The following is a 21,290-nucleotide window of genomic DNA, read 5'->3' as shown; positions in this document are numbered from 1 at the left end:
GGTCTTGTCATAGTCTATTTCATAGGTGTCCCAAAGGAACTCACTATGTGACTTAGAAAGTGATTGAACCACCAACTTTCTCAAGACATTGACACCCAACTCTCCCGGCTTGTCAATATGTGACTACATCTCCAAGATGTGATCACACCTAGACCTTGTCTTGCCAATAGGGTTCGAGTGACCTTAAATTTTTCAAGAACTTGTAGGTTAGGGAGAATAATTGGAGGAGGAGAGAGAAGTATGATATCCATGGGACATCATCTTCATTTAGGAAAGCTTGTTTCAAGAGATTTGGGAAGATCATAAATGTCTAAACCAGACATGTTTTGGGAGATATTCAAGATATTTGATTTAAAGTCCTTAATATGACACCCAATATGAAATATTAAGGCTAGGACCCAACAGACTATTTTATAACTTAGAAGAGGTATGCCGTAATCCAAGCTATAAAACAATTTGAAGGTAGGTGAATGACGATTCACCAATTTCCACCAAGATAAACGAAATGTATTATTAGGTTTTAATTGGATTTGAAATTCCTAGATCTTTTGAGATTCATTGAACTGTTCAATGGCATGTTTCAATCTCGAGTGTGCCCTTCAGGTTTTGTGACTGGGATGCCGAGGATCACAAAACAAGGTGTGAAGTAACCATGCAAATTACTTGGTACCCTTAAGTGTTTACCCCTCAATCGATGTGCCGGTTAACCACACACGCTCCATCGATACTATGATAAACATTAAGTTACCCTTTGCCTACCTTGTTAAATACGAGTTAGTGTGCCGGTTAACCACACACGCTCCACTAACCGACTTAAACAAAGTGCAAAGTGTAATTTCATGGATTAGCACCTTATTCACATTTTCCTAAGTAACTAAGATTGGGAATTATTAAGAGTTTAGTTACTTAGTATTTATCATTAATATTTTTAATGAAGGGAGAATTATAGTCATGTCAAACCCGTTCGGCTAACGACCCTCCACCAGTCAAGCAAGCGGTGGGTGAGAGTGGACACCCATTAAGTTGCCATTTTATAGGCAACAACCTTATACCCACCTTATAGACCGGCTTCGTGAATGAGGCGTACTAGCGGTAAGACCGACTTTACTCTTATACATATATATATATTATTAACTTATAATATTATAAAGTATAAGGGTTGAATTTTAACTTTTAAAATTCTAAGGGCTAACTTGGAATTAAAGTATTCATAAGAGAAAACTTTACAAATTCCAAAACTTGAGGGCAAGTTTTGAAACTATTCAAAACTAATTAATTCCATAACTTATATGTTTAAAGTAGTTTTAATCCAAAAACTCTTCAAGTTCCATAACTTGAGGACAAATTATGGAAGACTTTAAACTAATAAAGAATTAACTTTTTCTTTATTTTATAACTTATGAAATTAATTAAGGTTACATTATTTTTTTTAAGTTTTTTTATATATTTATTTAATGAAGAGACTCTTGGTCCTCCATAACTTGAGGACAAATTATGGAGTCATAACTCCAATTAATTAGAACTAGACTCTTCATTTTTTGTAACCTTTGCCAACTTTATGAGTTTTATGAGTCTTTAATGTGACTCTTCATGTAACTTGAGAATAAGTTACACAAACACATTTTATACTCAACTCTTAGATTAAAATGGATTGAAACCAACTATTTCATTCAACTTTTCTATTAATCTAAGAAACTCATAAGAACAAGATAATTCAAATCAAAATTTTCATGTAATTAGTCTAACCTTTAAACTAATACAAAACATGAATCTATTGACAATTATCTTTGAAAAATGGATTAGCATGAACATTACCACATTAAAAAACAAGTTTATAAGTTCAAAAACAACTTAGGGTAATGTTCCTAGTCCATTTCTAGCCAAAAACCTCGAGGATATGCTGTCTGGGGTCCAACTCGTCGAGTGCATGAACAAAACTCGACGAGTTGGATGCATTTTGCCTTGGACTCGTCGAGTCCCTTCATGGACTCGGCGAGTCTGCTGGGCTGACAGCACCAATTTCGATTTTTTCAGCTTCTATTGCAGGTATAACAAGAAAACAAGCCTAGGCTCTGATACCACTGTTGGGTTATGAGCATTCTAACACTCCTAAGTGTACATGCAACCCTAAATACCTTGGATCTATGTTTTCTCTATTATACATGCAAATATGAACATCCAAGGTATTATCCTAATCTAGCATACAAAATATCAATATAACAAGATAGAATACATACCTCTTTAATGGTGCTTGTCTTCATGAAGCTTGAGTGCTTAGTGCCCCAAGTGTGACACCTCAAATGGTTCACACAACACCAAATACACTTGGAATAACTTGAGAGAAATTAGAACACTTCATGAAATCGTCTAGCCCTCATACACACTCATAGTCGATTTCTTGAGCCATGGGTTTCTTTTATATGGTGGTTATTAGGGTTACACCATGTAACTCATGACTTTCCCCATTCCTTATGCTCCATGGATTTTAACCTCCATGGAGTATCCATGGGTCACCCCATGGACTTAGTCCAACATAAGGAATCTTGGATCACAAGCCCACATATATAAGAATGGATGATTTACACAATCAACCCATATATTTAATTAGTCTCCTTTTGATCACTTAATTAATTCCAAATTAATTCTTGATCAATACTAATTAAATAACCTTATTAATATATTAGAACTTATAATATATTAACAAACCTTAAGTGTTATTTCTCTCATTTTAGTCTATCCAAGTGCATGATGCCATGCAACCCAAATGGACCATGCCGGGTCGGGTCAAGTCTTACCAATTATAGTTATGGACTTAGACATTAATCCAACAATATACTCACCAGGTTTCCCAACCTGACCCACTCAGCTTATTTATATCACAGGTGTTGATATGAAGTCACATTACACTGAGAGATTAAGGAGATATAAATCACTAGTGATAGTGAATGTAAGTTCTGTTTATGCTTATGTTTCTGTATTGACGATGACATCCCAAATGTTTTAAAATGAATAAAAATACTTTTCTTCGGAAATGCTTTGATAACATATTTATCATGTTTTACTGGGAATAAATTCCACAACATTTTTATTAAAAGAGGTACTCTGATTTTTATAAAGCATAAACAAACATCGGTCTTTTCTGGCCGTGAAAATAGGGATGTCACACCGAAGGCTCGAGGAACGGTCCAGACAGGCTGAAGGCCCAGGAGGGAGGTCCAGACATGCTGAAGGTTCTGAGAGTGGTCCAGATATGCTGAAGGCCTGGAAAGGTGGTCTAGTCATGCTGAAGACTCTGTATGTGTTAGTGGATCAGTACGCGGAGAATGAGTGAATATGTCGCCATGAAATGGTAATCGATATGGCCTGGCCCCAAGTATTGATCATGGCGATGGATTTGGCTGGAGGCTGTGCGTGGGCCTAGTTAGTATGTGATCGGATTCGGAGTATATGAGAGTTCGAGAATAGCAGTTGCTCTACATGGATAGTGTAGAGTGGAGTTAACACAGTGGCACTTGCACATGTGGCAAGGGTTGCTGAGTAGATTTCCTGGAAAGGAAAGGTATGTAGCTCCGGAAGGTTTTTGAGTCCTCTGAAAGGAGGGCAACATAATAAATGGATGATCGAAAGTGCTTCAGTTGCTGGTAGTAAGCACTGGGATTGTACAAGATATATGGAAACACATACAGGTTAGATGCCCGTTGAGGTTATGGCAATGTTGGATGATGCACAAGCATGTTTTTAGTCTCCTTGGAAAAGGAGGATGATAGTGGTGCCAGATAAGAGGTTTGGAACGGATAAGGGTGAGACAGCAGGTTAATAGACTCAGGAGTAGTCTGGACCGGTGCTGAGGACCGTATAAGGATAGTACAGTCGGAGGTCGAGGACCTAGAGATCGTGATAGGGAAGTGTGAGTGGGTTGCACTTCGTTGGGTAGAACCGAAGGGTTCGAGGGTGACGCAAGGGCAAGACCCTTGGTTTCGAGTATGGTTGTGGTCATGAGCTATGGACGTAGTGTTGTTCCATCCTAGGGATAGCTGGACCATCGTAGGCGTGCCTGGTTTTCTAGCCTGAGGCTGTTTGGGGCAGGTACGATGTGTATGAACATTATAGCTGGGTGTACAGGAGGGCTGCTCGGAAGATGTGAATTCTTTCTTCATGTCAACACAGTATGGGATTTGATCCAGGGAGGAAACGGGATGAGTTTCCATCGGTGAAAATTGATAAAGGTGGCGCCAGTTGGGCGAAAAATAGTGAGCTAATACTGGGTCAAGACCCGGTGGTTTAGAATGGTATCCAGTTTTTGCAGGTGGTGAATGAATGCGTAAGTCGGAAATAAGGTAATGTCTTCTGGTGGCATTTGGTCGATGAGTGTTGTTATCAGGAAAGGGAAGTCGGTGGCCGGCTTGAAGTGATTATCAGGACCCTGCAAGGGAAGAGATGAATTTTAAGGATTCGATAGCAGTGTTTGAAGGAATTTGGGTCAGTTGAGACCAGTGGATGCATTGTGGGAGTATCATCCGGAAGTTTGTGTTGCCGCAGGCGTCGAGGACGAAGCCTAATTTAAGTGGGGGAGAATTGTAATATCCCAAGTTCGAAACAAGAAGTGAAGGGTGCTAAGTGTAAATAAAGGAAGGGACTCGACGAGTAGGTACGCTTACTCGCTGAGTCGGAGCAGGTTTGGATCGCGAATCAAGTGACCAACTCGCCGAGTCGGAAGCTGGACTCGACGAGTTGGTGCTGGAATGAGAAAACCCTAATCTTAGGGTTTGCACCCTATTTAAAGGACTTTATGTCCTTCTCCTAGCCTCCTAATCCCCCTGAGAATTACAGAAACCCTAACCTTTGTGTGAGACTTCATTATTGAGGAGATTGGATCTTGGAAGAGGAAATTGGTGGGAAAGAGCTTGAGGAATTAAAGGCTTGCTGCAAAGGAGTGGTGTAGATCCGGGATCTACTTCAGTGGAGCATATATTGGAGGTAATAATCTGTTGCTTGGGCTCTTTGGTATCTAGATCTATTATCATTTGAAATTTGGGGCATTTTTGGTATGATTAAGAGCTATTTCGAGTTAGAGGCTTAGATCTGAGGTTGCTACTTCAGATCTAGGCTTGTGATGGTCCATAACGTCATAAAGTTTCAGTCTTTGAGTTGTTGGTGAAGCCCTTTTGTCTAAAACCCAATCCCTAGTGTGTTTTAGGCCTAGATCTCCATGGTTTCACATAAAGTTTGCAACTTTATGTGACAGTTAGATTGTAGAAGGGTGGATCTATGGATTTGAGCCTCTACATGGATCGAATAGCTTCTGAATGGGTTGAGAACTGGAGAGACTCGACGAGTCACATGGGTGTACTCGAAGAGTTGTATGAACATGTGCATGGACTTGACGAGTTGGAAGAAAAACTCGGTGAGTTTGTTGAAGATTGCCTTGGAACTCGGCGAGTCTTAGGGTGACTCGGCGAGTTAAGTTGTGATATGAGAGTTTTCTGGGTGTGGTAACTCGGCGAGTCGACGGGGTGAATCGACGAGTAGAAGTCAACCAGGAAGGTTGACTTTGTTTGAGGACTTTTACTTTTACCAAGAATTGACCAGTTTGACTTCTAAGGGTAATTTGGTAATTTTGGTATTTATGGAATTGATTCTTTGGTAGTGTTCTGAGGTGAAGTTCGTGTCGGTGGTCGGAGCAGCTTGGTCTTATCTCTTCAGTCGACAATTGCAGGTGAGTTATCCTCACTATATTGACAGGGTCTACGACACCAAGGCTGGCCCTTTATCAGATGGAAATCCGAGTATTGCTTATTATGTTATTGATTTGCTAAATCTTCATCCTAGTATTTAGGGTAATGCTATGTAGTGACCTGGTTAAGGTCGGTACCCGATATATAGGGTAATGTTATGCTAGTGGCAGGCTAGGTCGGAATCCTGGTTAGGATGTTGATATGTTATATGATATGTTAGACTGTTTATGTGGTTAAGTATTTGTTATGTGATTAATTGTTTTATGTGAACATGGTTGTTTGACGGGGGTTTGGGTTAAGGCAGGTCTTGCTTTGTGTTGTAGGCCAACATACCCAGGGCGGACCGGATATTTCGAAGGCCCGGCGAGCGGTCCGGATAGGTTGAAGGCCCCAAGAGGGCGGACCAGACGTGCCGAGGCTTGGAGAGTGGACCAGGCCAACTGAAGGCCCGGTGCGGGCGGACCAGTCATACTGTAGACTTAGAGTGTGGACCAAGTGGATTGAAGGCTCGGTGAGGGCGTGTAACGTCCCAAAAATCCGTACCAAAAATTTTCTTTAAATCATTACCAAAGTCATATTCATAAAACATATCATAAGTCATAACATGAATTCATAGTATCATTTCCAAAACATATTTTCATTATCAGAGTAAAACATCCCAGGCTGACTAATCAATGGTGTGTGCCATGCGATCACCCCGAGCTCTTCCCTCCGCTACCGGAAGTACTTGAAACCAAAACTGAAAACCGTAAGCACGAAACTTAGTGAGTTTGCTAACCTACCACATACCCTGATAAAAACATATACAACACATATTGGGCCACGCATGTTATTTCGGGCCTCGCCCGCTACAACGGCCCCGTCGCTCCGGGCCCTGCCTGGCTTCGAGCCTCGCTCAGATATCACAACACATAAGCTAAACATATACTAATGAATCCCATCCTAAGGCCTGGCCTATCTTGGGCCTCGTCCTTGACCTGCTGCTAATGAGTCATGGAACCTCGTCCACGCCCTTACTGGTGGTGAGATACGGGCCTAGCCCACACTCACTATTTCCAAGTTTATTCCTCACGTAAAGTTGCAAAATTTACGTGAAACCAAGGAGATATGGGCTTAAAACACTCTAAGGCTAGGGTTTGGGGCAAACATGCTTAACCAACACACCAAAAACTGATACTTTATGGATCTCTAGGCCAAGACACACCTAGATTTGAAGTAGCAACCGCAAATCTGGACTTCTAAATCAAAAAGGCTCCTTATCATACCAAAATGGCCCCAAAACATAATCCATGAGAAGATCTAGAAGCAACAAAGGCAAAGTGATAGATTGTTACCTTAAAACTGATGCTCACAACAAAAGGGTTGGATCCTCCAGCTCCTTAGCGGTCAAATCCTTCAAACCTTCCTCTTGCAAAAGCCTCAAACCCACTTCCTTCCTTCTCTCACTCAACTAGGGTTTGGAAACGTGTATAGCAGCTTCTGGCCGACAAGGAGGACTAAGGAGAGGACTTAAGGTCCTTTAAATAGGGTGCAAACCCTCGTATTAGGGCTTTCCTTGATCAGACCAGACTCGCCGAGTCCACTTTCCGACTCGTCGATTCGGTCACTTATTCCATAACTCGGATCCCGCTCCGACTCGTCAAGTTCACCTATGGACTCGACGAGTTGACCCCTTGACTTAGGGTTTTCCTTTCCTTTCTTAGCCTTTCTGATTTTGAGTGTTACAGGGTGGACCAATCACACTGTAGACTCGATATACATGGTTAGACTCGGAGGGTGGACCAGGTGGACTGAAGGCCCGGTGCAGCGGACCAGTCCCACAGTAGACCCGATGTGCATGGCTGTTCTATTTACGATATGTTATGAGTATGTTTATGTGTGGTTGGTATTTTAGGGGTAACTCACTAAGCTTTCGGTCTTACAGTTCAGTATTTTGTTTCAGGTACTTCAGAAGATCGTGGCAAGGCAAAAGCGTGATCGTACCGCTCCTCATGTTTTATGATTTATGTGATATGGTTCTGGGGAATACTCTGATGTTTAAACTATTTTGAAAACGAATGTATGAACTTAATGGTTTTTTTAATGAATTAAAATGTTTAATTTGGTTCGAATTTTATGGTCGTTACAATATTGGATATTCTTACGGTATTTAATAAAAAAAGACGTCATCTTGATATTTGTGGTATCTTGGTTGGAGGGTTTGGATTAGGGATGGCAACGGGGCGGGTTTGGGACAGGTTTTGGTAATCCCGCCCCCATCCCCGAATATGAAAATCGATCCCATCACCGGCTCAATTCCCAACGGGTATCCGTTTACCAAACACTATCAGGTCTGCGGGTATCCCAACGGGGTAACGGGGATCCTCGTTTAACATTCAAATTAAAAATAATTTTGATGAAATGAGAATACAAACGATTAGACTTAGTGATGCAAACATAAATTCATATCCAAAATAATTTTGATAATTTACAAAACTACTAAGAGCATACATATTTGTTCTGATACATAAATGGTTACTAGTGGCAACAAAACTAATAAAGACACTAGCATTCATAAACCATAATATCACTATTACTCTAAGTAATATGAATAAAAAAATGTCAAAACACTAGCATTACAAATAAACATGAAGCTATCTCAAGAAATTATCTTTAAATCGTTCACAACAAAGAAGATAACTCAAAGAAATTAATATATATATATATATATATATATATATATATATATATATATATATATATATATATATATATATATATATAATCATATTAACGGTTTTAGGTAACGGGTTTCGGTTTTGGTTTTGGTTTCGGGAAATCGGGACGGGTATTTTGTTTACCGTCGCCGTAACCAAACCCACAAAAATTTTCTAAAAGCATACCAAACCCGATCCCGACCCTAATATGTCGGTTTTCGGTTTTCACCATCGGGTTCGGTTTCTTTTGCCATCCCTAGTTTGGATTTCATATCTGAATAGAATTAAACATTAATTTTTTATGTACTTATAGTTGATTTAGCTCAAACATCAGCCACACTATTTTATGTTATTGGAGTTCCCTCGTCAGTTTGTTGATCTCGAATGTGATGTGATCATGGTTCTAAAAGGCGCGCCAAGGTGCATGCCAAGGTGTGCCATGACGTAAGACATGATGTAGCCATTACGAAAATGTCAAAGACGGGTTTATTAAGTGTAGCACCCGAATAATGTGTCAAGGTGCGCCTTAGTGCGTTATGACACAAGGTTTTTTTTTCAAGGTGTGAGTTTTTTTGGTCATGCCTAAAGTGATTAAGTTTTTGTTAACTTTTTCATATTAAGTGTTAATATAACACTCCTAAAAATTTGATATATTTAATAAAATTCTATAATTATGTGATTTCTCTTTTTTAATGTATATAAATCTGTCACACCTTGAAAAATGTCATGTCTCGCCATGACTTGAGGCTTAACATTACCGCCAAGCTTCTTCACTCCGTTTAGAACCTTAGATGTGGCACATGAGGTACTTAGAAAGGCAGTGTAGGATTGCGATTCTAGCAGTGAAGGTCTAGTGGTTTCTAAAAATTCTAAAATGACTCAATTGCAGGGTCAGTCCTGAGGATTCAATTGCCCAAGATGAGCCGAAAAAAGGCCCTTAAACCTAACGTGTAACGAGTTAAAATGCATAAACTATTTTTTTAAACGATGACAAACTTTATAGCAATAAACAAAACAAAATTATTTATTGGCAACACAATGAATTCTTTATTGATGTTTTCTATGTACTCTTCATCTTGAAGCTAAATTCTTTATTGACAACTCAATGAATCAAGTGTAATCATAACAAACTTATGTCATTCTATTAGTGGTTCTTTTCTTTTGTATGTGCTTTTTAACTCATAAAGCAAAGGGAAACACTCAATCTCACTTATAATGCTAATTGCACAATTACAACATTACATATGACCATTGAATTTAATATGAAAGGGATGTCTAGTTAGTTATTTTAACGATATGTTCTTTGTGCTTATGTAAGGCACATTGAAAACCTAGTGCATGATTAGATCTCATGGTTTAATATCTATGGTTATAGTCAAATCCTTCAAAAGAGTTTGAGGGAGAATAAACACAATGTTAACTAGTGTGATAAAGAATGCATAAAATCTTGAAACAAAATGGATGTGGAAGAATGAAGACAGAGCTTACATTTTCATTGCATCCTAGGAACTCATGAGATTTTATGATTGCAAGTGCAGGAGCAAGAAAGACAAAAAAAATGGATCTTGTATAAGGGGCAATCTTGATCCAAAGTTAGATTGTAAAAGTGTCATCATTCCTGACACAAATAGCACACAATCAAAACCACCATTGACATTTCCTCCTACACACACTAATGCCCATCAGACTCATTATAGAAAACTCCAAATGTATTTAACATGAAATCAGTTGCAACTTACAAGTGCTTACATGGTTGCCACTCATGGCTGGAACAATCACAAGCGGAGCTAGAACTCGTGAACCCAACATTAAAAATCTTTCTGATAAACATTTAACATATTCTAATTTCACAATTCACATAATGAAATTTCTAATTTCAACATTCAGTATTATAAATGATAATCTATTAGTTTGATTCAAGTTCATTAGTTTAATATTCAGAAAAGTAGAAAACTAAGTATAATCCGATAACATTCACATTCTAATTTGCTTCAATAAACAATGATTGACTGAAAAGTGGAACAATGATTCCTATAAGTAGTTCAATTAATGAATAATCTAATTCAATTTCTAATAAGTAATCGACTAATCTAATAATATATACTCCATTGATATGATATTGTGATAGTGTGATTCAACATTCAGTATTTTAATTTCTGATAAGTAATAAGTGAATGATCGAATGGAACAAAAAAAACTGGAATAATAATATACCATTGCTGGCCTCCTGCCTTCACCCTCACCCTTCTAGTTTCTGAAACCTAAATGAAAGCCAATCAAAGGGTCAATTATACAAAAACTGTTAAAAAAACCAATCAAAGCCTCACTAATAGAAAGTAATGAAAGGGTAGATCATGCCTAGTATCGACTTTGTAATCCGTTCACTCTTCATACCACTCAAACAGAAACGTTACCGTTTTACAACAAATCATTACGCATTAGAGAAATGGATATTATAGAAACAATAAGCTGCTCTCATCATCTAGTGAACCGGTCAAACACGTTAAAGATCGAACCTGATCTCCAGATTCGAGTGTCCCTCAATTCCATTCCACTGCCCATGTCATGTTGAGTAAAAACCATTCCGCCACCTCTAATTCTAGTTCCGCTACCAGAAACGTTGCAACCATTGGGTAAGGGTACATCCTCCCATGTGGGATCATCTATTACTCATTAATTAATTAATAATTAATTATTAATATGACTGAAATATTATAAAAAAAACATGGAGCAGGTTGAGATTATAATTAAAACCTGTTGCTGCATAAGGGGAACAAACTTATGTACCAATAACACATCTTGCATCGATTTTCATTACTGTCAAATCATATTAGTTTGCTACTAAAACTACTTTGGATGCACTTTAATTATGTGGACGTGATTTTGGATGTAAACATATATAGAAACCAATCAAACAGGTGAAGTTATGGAGGTTAATTTCAAAGCTTAAAAGCATGATTGGATCAAGATCACTTTAAACTTCGAATCACCAAGTAATCTTCCAAAATTTTAAGCAAAGTATTTTGAATATCCCTAAAATAGTGAGATGTAAGAGCAATTGAAGAAAGTCAGATTAAGCAACAAACTGACAGATAGTTGTGTTAAATTCATAGATATTTGTGCATCTTTTGAATACATATCACATACAATATCATGTATGATATATGGCCATGTGTCCCGCAAAATGATAAACAGCTTACCGTCTCTTTTTAGCGTTTTGTAGTGTACAGAAACGCTGAGAAACCAAAAAAGTAATATGATCGATGAGAATCCTTTAGATACTCCGACATACAACATTGTTATAATAAGATAAGCAAAAGAAAAGAAACTTAGCGATGATTTTTCAAAGAGATCCAAAATATAAGGAAGAAGTTAACCGAAATGGAAAGGAAATAACTAAACCTGTTGGATTTGATCAATGTTCATGTTTGTAAGAGGAAACAAAGAAGATGTCATTGGATTAATCATATCATCAGCTGAAAGCACTTCACTTTCCAAAGACCCACTATCAAATATTCATCTTTTTTACAGTGGTAAAAGCTAAAGAATCAAAAATGGATGAAGATTAACCTGAATAGCGTGGTTCTTGAAGCTGACATTCTCTTTCTCCTTTCTGGCTCTATACTAGACATAGAGAACACTGATGAGATAAGCAACCCAGCTTCTAAGGAGCCCATAAAAGACTTCAAAGATGACTCCTGAAAGCATACCTAATTGAGAGAAAGAGTATGAGAGTTCAACGGCACTTGTGCTACCTAAAATCACAAAACAATAGACAAAAATGACTAAATTTTCTTTATGAAAAAAGAGAGGATAACTACAAGGTGTAGAGGGTGATATGGTAAATTACTTGGGTTGAGACACAACTGAACCAAGCATCATAAGCAGGACCACCATGCCAGAGAAAGTCCTTGAAGCCAGACATTGACTGATCTACCCCTACCTGCCCCTCTCTTTGTTCTTGCTCATTTGAACCCTTCATTTCCTCGGGAACCATCGCTCCTTCAGGTTGCTTATTAGGAACCATTTAAGCTATGTTTTCTTACGTTTACGAAAGTCTTTCTAGTTGTTAAAGAGATCTGAAACTGAAAAGACAACACACCATAAGAAGCGCTTAAAAAGTTCTCTACCTTTGCCTTTATTTGGGTTTGATAACAGAAAATATCATGAATCAATGCAAGTAATTAAAATAATAAATTAACAGAAGCTAGACATAGGCATATATACTTTCAATTGTAAGATATCTATATTTTTTTGAAAAAAATGATCAATTAATTGTTACCACTTTCAATTTAAAACAACCAATTTAAACAACTTATGCTCCAAAAGTGAACTGTTAACCCTAGGCGGAACCCTAACTATATACACAAAGACAATCCAAAACGAACCTGGGCAAAATCAGGGTGGTGACCCGGATTGTGCTAGGATTCGATGACATTGCTTCTTTGTGCTTCCCTCTGGGTAAAAAACCCACAACTTGGCTTTATGTATGGTGTATGATCATCACCTGTAGACGTTTACAACTTTTAAATACCCTTTTCTCACAATAAAACAAAATCATTTTTTATCATAAATGCTTCTAGGAACATATAAATCAAAATCGAACTTGGGATGAATAACAATAACATCCAAAAGTGTTCAATTTCAAACAAAATGATTATGCATGCTAGTAAAAATAAAATCAAAAACCGCAACATTTGATTCACCAAATGCATAAAGGAAGAGGAAGTGTTTGAAAAGGACCACGTCAAAGTTGAACACCGGGGATTGATTTTAAATAAAAGGTTAATTGTTAGATAATCTCACCAGTTTGTAATTAACACGGTGTTGTAGCGGTGGTGGCCAATGAAGCAGACGTCGTTTAATCAAATCACGAACTCATCGAAAATCGGAGATCGACATTGATCAGAACAACCGGAGAAATCGGAAGTGAGACGTGAAGCGATGGCGGAGTCGACATCGTCAAACGACTCCGTTTCTCGGTATTGGTATGCACCTAGGGCGATGTCGGCAGAGAAAAGGGAAGCAATTGGAGGTGGTGACGGGTTCGTTTGGAGAAGGAACTGAGAAAGAGAATGTTTTGAAATATTCAGTTCTTTTCTACATATTTTTCATATGCATCTGCATCGGTTGATTATTGATTCTTTAACGAAACGCTGATGATATTGCGATGATCAGTGAGTAAATCAATCATATTAAAACCAAGAAAATTAGTTTTGGACTTAACTAACCAAATCGTAATGCAATACCATGGTGAAGTCAATGATAACACAAGAGAGGAGGATGGGTGGAGAACTGATTCTTCTTGGATGTGGATGCGTTTAGAGAGAGACGACAAAAGGACTTAGGGATTTATTGGTGCAAACGATTGTCGGTGTAGGCAGCCACTGGAAAACAATTACACCAATCGAAATGTGATTGGATAGGAAAACGGTAAAGAAGATAGGTGACAAACACGAAAAAGTTTGTAAAAAGTGGCATAAACTGCCCATAATATATATGCACATCAAGAAAACGAAAAAAACATATCACTATAAACTAATGATGATTTTTGCCAAAAAAAAAACATCAAATTCACTGAAGCTAAGATAAGATAAATTTAATATAATAATAATAATAATAATAATAATAATAATAATAAAAGACAATATAAAATAATCGGAAAAAAAAAATCAGAATTCCTTTAAGTCAACTTAAAAGGATTTATATTTATGTGTTGTCATCCCTTCTTGAAGTTGATGGTTAAAATCCCAATATAAACATAGATGGATTTAAGATAGGAACTTAGATTTACCGTTTAAAAAAAATCGGAAAGAAACGTCCTTTTAAATCATAATATAGATTAACCCTCCTCTTAAATTCAAATACAGTGAAGTGACCCCTAAGAACCCCTAAGAAAGTAAAAGGGCAAAACCACTTAAGTATTAATGCTGCGCCAAATACTTTAGTTTTCATCACCAGACCAAATTTACAGTGAAGCATCATGTGGATATGATTCTCATTTAATCCTCACCAACCATATATATATATATATATATATATATATATATATATATATATATATATATATATAGAGAGAGAGAGAGAGAGAGAGAGATGAGTTTCAGTGAGAAGCAAGAGGCATTGGTGAAGGAAGCATGGGAGATAATGAAGGAAGACGTTACTGCTCTTAGTCTTTACTTCTTTACACAGTAAGTGATTATTTGGATGAATTATTTTTCGTGGAAAAAGAGTTGGGTATAACTTTATAATGTTAAAACTGATAAATATGCTTATATGAGCTTTTAAATTGGCAACAAGTTTTATCAAAAGTGTTCAACAAATTTTCAATATTTAATTTCTTTCTATATGTGACTTCAATTTTAGTACTTCTTAATTAATTTTTACCAACGACACTATCAAACTTATTTATTTTTGGAAAGAATTATACACAGAAAAGCTTCTAAAAATGGCATTAATTGATGGCAAATTAAGGGTACTGGAGATAGCACCTGCTGCAAAGGGATTGTTTTCATTTCTGAAAGACGAAGACGAAATTCCCCAAGATAACCCCAAGCTCAAATCCCATGCCGTTAAAGTTTTCAAGATGGTATTTAAACAAGAACAATTAAAGTAGCTACTTTTCTTATTCATACATATTCGTTTAATTAGTAAATCATTAATATTTATCAAGTATTTAATCATATATGAATATGAGGGAAGACATGCGAAGCAGCAATTCAGCTGAGGGAGAAAGGAGAAGTTGTGGTTTCTGGTTCTACACTCAAATATTTGGGATCTGTTCATCTTCAGAAAGGAATTGTTGATGCTCACTTTGCGGTAATAGTTAAATATTAATTAGTTGGTGATTATTTTTGAGATTTTTTTATTTATGGTATAAATAGATTAAATGTTTTATTTAATGATATAATGAATGAATGAATTAAAGGTGGTGAAGGAGGGAGTGTTGAGAACAGTGGAGAAGGGAGTTGGGGAGAAATGGAGTGAAGAGATGAAGGGTGCGTGGTCCGAAGCTTATGATCAGTTGGCTGCTGCCATTTTAGCTGAAATGAACAAAGAGGCTGCAGAAACTACTGATGAACCCTAAATTCATTTTTTGTTTTATATCTTCTTGCTAATGGTGTTTCGTCTAATCATATCAATCCACGTGATATAGATTTTTTTATGTTTTTGTCATAAAAATAATATGAATTTGCATTTGGTTGTATCAAACTGATAGCTATCAATAATAAAATATGGTCCTCTATAGTCTATAGTATCAAAATCAATTTCAAAAAGATCTATATATTATTACAAGGGAAAGTTTGTTTAATATATATGTTTTTTTAAAGACGCTTGGCATGAACAAAGCATCCGACAATTCTTTAATTTATATCACTAGTATTTTAGAGCATTTCATCTCGTAACATAATATGTTTAATTTATGATACAAGTTAATAAAAAAAATTATTCTTTGATCAAATATTTAAGATGATTCTTGATGAAAGCAAAATGTGAAGTGTTCTAAACAATATTCATTAACTGTTACTTTAGAAAATAATCAAAGTAGTTCTTGGCTTTTTGCAATCATTTATTTAAAAAAAAAAAAACATATGCACCCCACAGTGGCACAGTCCCACACTCTCCCTCTCACTGGAAAATGGAACCCTGTCCCTTTTGTTTGCAGGGATATGAAAACCAAGAATTATTGAAATAGTCATTTTTAGAAAAATTGAAGACTTTGGTCCTTGTGGTTATGTAGTCTTTTATAATCAAATCTACTTTTTCAGTTCTAATGTTTGTTATGGTTTTGTCGCGCCCAAGGTTCCGGGTCCCTAAGCCGTTTATCTTAACGACTTGGCTATTAGACCGGAGGGTATGAGAGGGAAGCTTTCCTCATTTTTTGTGGGTCATACCCTCCTTTCCCTCACTTTTCTTTTCTCCACCTAAAAACAAAAGAATGGGTGGGAAGCTTTTCCCTCACTTTTTTTTTTTTTAAATATATTTCATACATATATTATACTTATTTTGTAAGGAATTAAAAACCATAAGTTTTGATATATTTTTTATATTTTTTTAGTAGGTATATAATTTTATAAATATTATATTAAAAAAAAAAAAAAAAAAAAAACTGACTAATAGCATGAAGGGAGAGAGTGCGGCACCCCCTCCCCCCATCTCTTTCCCGCAGCTTTTTCCCCTCACCCTCGGAGTGGTGTGCAGGAGTGAGGGAAACTTCCCTCATCCCTTTCCCGCACCCACTCCGTACAACCTTAAAATTATTAAAATACCCATTTTATGATTTTACCACCATCTTCTTTATTTCCTTCCTCAACAAATCTAATAAAACCTCCTTTCCCTTCTTTTCATGATCGGTGTAAATTTTTTGGTAAATCAAACACTATAAATTAACAATTTCAGGAAGAAAAACTAAATAGCCATTTTTACATTTATATCTTTATATACTCTAAAAATTACTTTAATATTCTTATAAACTTTAAAATTACTTGTATATCCTTCTAAAACTATAAAAATTAAATCAATATCAAAATCCATATTTTAGTTAGGATTATATCAATTTGTTAATAAATTATTTATCAAATATTCAAAATTATGTTTTAGTGTACCAAAATACCCTTCCTAAATAAATCCCAAACTAAAACACAATGCATATTAGATTGCGGATCGTATCGCTTCAATCGGCGCCTTCAGTATATCACCTTTTTGATCACGTATCTCTTCTTCATACCAAATCAGTTACACATCTTCATCAAAACAGGTAACATTCATTGTTTTTTGGATAGTACCCTTTTTGTATCCTTTCTATATCCAATGTTGGTGATCCAGTTAACTTGCTATATCTTCTATCTTTTCCTAATTTCAACCTTGCCATCTAGTGTTTGGGAACTTCAACCACATGGCATAAACACATAAATACAGTAAAATGAATTCATATTTTTTACTCCATGGCTACAATTATGAATTTTGGTGCCAAAGCTCAAATTATATGCTCTGCAACAAGACTAGCTCAAACTATTGGTTGTTCTAAATCTCTATTCTTATCTATAATAAAAAACTAGAAATGTTACCCCCGCTACGCGGGGGTCAGAAGCTTTCACAGTTGTTTCCGAATCGATAAATATGACAGACGTAGAAAGTGGAAGGATGAAAAGCCCAGACTTTACCCCGGATCTTTTTTTCATGTTTTTATGAAAAAATATAAAAGTTGTGACTGCAAGGACCAGAAGTGTCAAATAGCTAAAGAATTAAAGGGGTAGAAATTAACAACTTTTTAGAAAAGGGATCAAAGTTGTCAAACCGTTAAAGTTTTGCGGCCAAACTTTAAATATTAAAAGGTTCCTAAAAAGTGTTAAAATATTGATTGCAAGGAACAAAAGTGTCAAAATGGTTAAAAAATGAAGAGCAAAGTTACCAAAAAAAAACTTCCAAATTTACTATTCCTAAGATTCATTTCTTTAATATATATATATATATATATATATATATATATATATATATATATATATATATATATATATATATATATATATATATATCAATGGGCCCACCTAGTGGTCAATTCAATATAGCACGAGTGATCACGTTCCTTGAAAGCCATATGAAAGACCTAAATTTTGCTTATTTCGCTCTGTATCAACCAACCTGGATTACTTCCGATAAATACCACGGTTACAAAACAAGTACTGGTAAAGAAACAATTTCCTATTTTGGTTTCAAAGTGGAGTAAATAGCAACCTATGATGCATCTAAATAAGGTGTCTATAGATGAAGAAATTGGTATCTACAATCCCGTTGATGTTTATTATGGTAAGTTTGATAAGATTAAAGAAAAGGTAACCCAATGTCACACAAAAAATCCAAGAGTAAAACCCAACCTACCTGTAATCCCTCTGATTAAACAGCCACCAATCCAAATTCCTGAGCACCCCTACCACTCTGATTTCGGCCAACCCCCTTGTCTTCCTACTTTAGAAACTAAAATCTAACCAACCGTCACAGACCCAATTATATGGCTCCCCATTATAAAATGTTGTTTAATCCTCTGGTTCTGAGAGTAAACAGGGCCCCATTCACATTGTTTAATCCTATGGTAGTCGGTAGAGGGATGTAAGGGAGAAGAAAGTGTGGGAGACTGTAAAGGGGTGTTGAATCGTGGTAGGATATAATAAAGAGAGGGGTCATTCGATTTAAAAGATAGGTAAGGGTATTTTTGTAAGTTAAAATATAACTTTGAATATTAGATAAATAAATTATTAAAAAATTTATATAATCCTAATTAAAATATGTATTTGGATATTTATGTAATTTGTGTAATTTTAGAAGGATATACAAGTAATTTTAAAGTTTATAAGAATGTTGAGTAATTTTTAGAGTTTATAAGGATATGAATGTAAAAATCCCAATAAATAACAACCAAGATGCAACTCCATATTGCTTTGATTTTTGAAATATATGAAATTCCACATGAAATAATTTTTTTTAATAATCACATGAAATTAAATTTAAATCCAGAAAATATCAAGAAAGAAAATGATAAAGTTTTCAGTTTCCTTCTTATAACCAAACCCTCTTCCCTTGTGTAACCTCTCCATCAAATCCATCATATGCTAAGTTTTTAAACATGCAGATCTTTTTTGAAAAAATTATTTATTCAATAGGTATACTTTTAAACATATTTACAATATGAGGTTATTTAGTATTTTATTTTATTTTTTTAAAACGATGGACCACAAAATAAAGCAACTTTATATGCATTCTAAAACATTTACGGTAACTAATTCATTATTTATTTAATATAATCTTTTTGTTTTTTGTTTTGCTTTGCTTTTAATGTTTATTAATTGTTTTTTACAAACATCATTATAACTAATAAATCTTTTTATAAAAATCAAGAAACAACTTTTAAAATTTAAACCAACCAATAACTTTTTAAATCTAAACCAACAAACATCATCTTAAACTAAAAAAAATCATAAGTAAGATATTTTAAGTACAAACCCAACAATTGTTTGTGACAAAAGATAATAAAAAATAAAAAACATTTCAAATAACTTTGATTCGATAACAATTATCTGTGTGTGTGTGTGTGTATATATATATACACACACACACTCTCACACACACACACACACATATATATATATATATATATATATATATACACACACATACACACACAACACACAAATGAACCAAAAAATATTGAATGTTTTATTTTACCTTGGTTTAGACATACATTTTTTTTCGATTGTGATCACTTTGCTTACAAATTCCACAAACGTTCACTTTTCTTCCTTCTTTATTCTTTAATGTACATTCCATTTCGAAGTCTTGTTGACCGGGGATGACCTTTTTTTATTCCATAAGAGCTCTAAATTTGAAAGCAATTCTTTAAACAATGATTGTGGCCAATACGTTTCATGAGGAAGTGGTGAAAATTCAGAAGCGCAAGTATCACAATATTTTATAATTGAGTAACATTTATCAACATATTGCCAACTATTCAAAGAAAATGTGGCACATGCACTCAAAACATGAGAAAAATGATATTCCTACTTACCACATGTGTAAGTTTTTTGCTCCAAATTAACTACTTGCACATTTCTTTCTCTTTGAGTTATCAACTCAGATATACATTTCTCTCGATTAAAATATCTCAAGGAATTGCACTTGTTGTTGACATCAAAGCTTCTTGTTTGAAAAGAACATGAGGGGTATATGCATCTCCATTAGCTCATGAACTATTTCCTAAAGGACGTCTCACCTGAAAGTAACGCACCAATCTACAGAAAGTAAGTTGGACACATGCCATGATTGGTAAATAATGGACACCTTTAAGGACACTATTAAAAATCTATAATAAATTTGTTGTGAGCAACCGATATCTCCTCCCACTATCATGCATCTATCAAGTGGATGACTCTGTAGCCATTGTCTAGCTTGTGGATTTAGCTTCCCAATTTCTTCCATGGTTGAGTTGAAATTTCAAACTTGATTTTGACCCCCGACACGATAAGCTAGATCTTTCAATTTTGAATTACGAAACTTCTCATAAAAATTGTTGATAAAATGACGTAAACAATGCTTATAAATTAAACAACAATAATGTGAGTTATAAAGTTAAAAAAAATAAATAAACATAATGTGTGTTATAAACAATACCTATAAAAACCACCTGACTCTAACCATGGCGATCCATGTTAATTGTCTGCCTTTAGGATTCCAAGATGACGATTAGAAATTAAACAAATACCTTCACGTTATTTTAGCACATGAATCTTGATATAAGAAAGAAACCAATTCTAACTATCATATAATTCATTCTCTACAATTGCAAATGTGAGCGGAAAAATCTATTATTACCATTAACTCCCGTTGCAATCATCATTGTTCCCTTTACTTACCATACAAATGTGTTCTATTGATGCTAATCAAATGTCGACAATGTATAAACCCCTTAATTGAATGGACAATAGCCCAAAAACACATCTAAATTCCACAGGTTCTTCATTGGTTGAGCGTGAAACTAATCACTTGACTATAGTCCCCGGATTGAACTTTTGAACTGCGCATATAAATTTGGGTAAAGCAGAATAAGAGTTTTCCTAATTGCCAAACTTCGACATCCCCAAATTCGCGGTCATTTTAAAAAATTTATTTATGATTATTTGAAAATCGGAGTATTCATTTTAAAGAATAATAGTGTGGAATTTGTTCCCAAAAAAATATGATAAATATATTTGCAAAGCATTTCCAAAGAAATGTATTTTTTTTATATAAAAAATTTGGGATGTTATCGTCAATACATAAACATAAGCATAAACAGACCTTACATTCATTTACAATAGTGATTTACATG

The 21,290-nt window shown here is 35.4% G+C and overlaps 1 protein-coding gene and 1 long non-coding RNA gene across 4 annotated transcripts; one reads left to right on the top strand and one right to left on the bottom strand.

The window, feature by feature from the left end:
- Positions 1 to 11,416: 11,416 nt before the first annotated feature.
- LOC145029295 (uncharacterized) lies at positions 11,417 to 13,721 on the bottom strand. The gene is made up of 4 exons (XR_013676457.1): positions 13,238 to 13,721; positions 12,820 to 12,938; positions 12,282 to 12,516; positions 11,417 to 12,186 (listed from the first exon to the last, which is right to left on the bottom strand). It is a non-coding gene; the product is annotated as an uncharacterized LOC145029295 (long non-coding RNA).
- A 759-nt stretch (positions 13,722 to 14,480) lies between these two features.
- On the top strand, positions 14,481 to 15,695 carry LOC145032528 (anaerobic nitrite reductase HB2-like). Of its 3 annotated transcripts, none has more exons than XM_078981364.1 (4): positions 14,481 to 14,622; positions 14,906 to 15,020; positions 15,134 to 15,250; positions 15,360 to 15,695. In XM_078981364.1, exons 1-4 carry the CDS (start codon positions 14,528 to 14,530, stop codon positions 15,516 to 15,518), a joined length of 486 nt encoding a protein of 161 aa, XP_078837490.1. In that variant the 5' UTR covers positions 14,481 to 14,527; the 3' UTR covers positions 15,519 to 15,695. The 3 variants fall into 3 exon arrangements, with proteins under 3 accessions (XP_078837490.1, XP_078837491.1, XP_078837492.1); XM_078981365.1 differs by having other exon boundaries at positions 14,497 to 14,622; positions 14,854 to 15,020; XM_078981366.1 differs by having other exon boundaries at positions 14,512 to 14,622; positions 14,866 to 15,020.
- The last annotated feature ends 5,595 nt before the right edge of the window (positions 15,696 to 21,290 follow it).

Source organism: Lactuca saligna, chromosome 2 (genome assembly GCF_052625555.1).
Source record: "Lactuca saligna cultivar CGN05327 chromosome 2, ASM5262555v1, whole genome shotgun sequence".
In the NCBI taxonomy this organism is placed as follows: domain Eukaryota; kingdom Viridiplantae; phylum Streptophyta; class Magnoliopsida; order Asterales; family Asteraceae; genus Lactuca; species Lactuca saligna.
The sequence above is the reverse complement of the archived record's forward strand: the minus strand, read 5'-3'. Positions and strand labels throughout refer to the sequence as shown.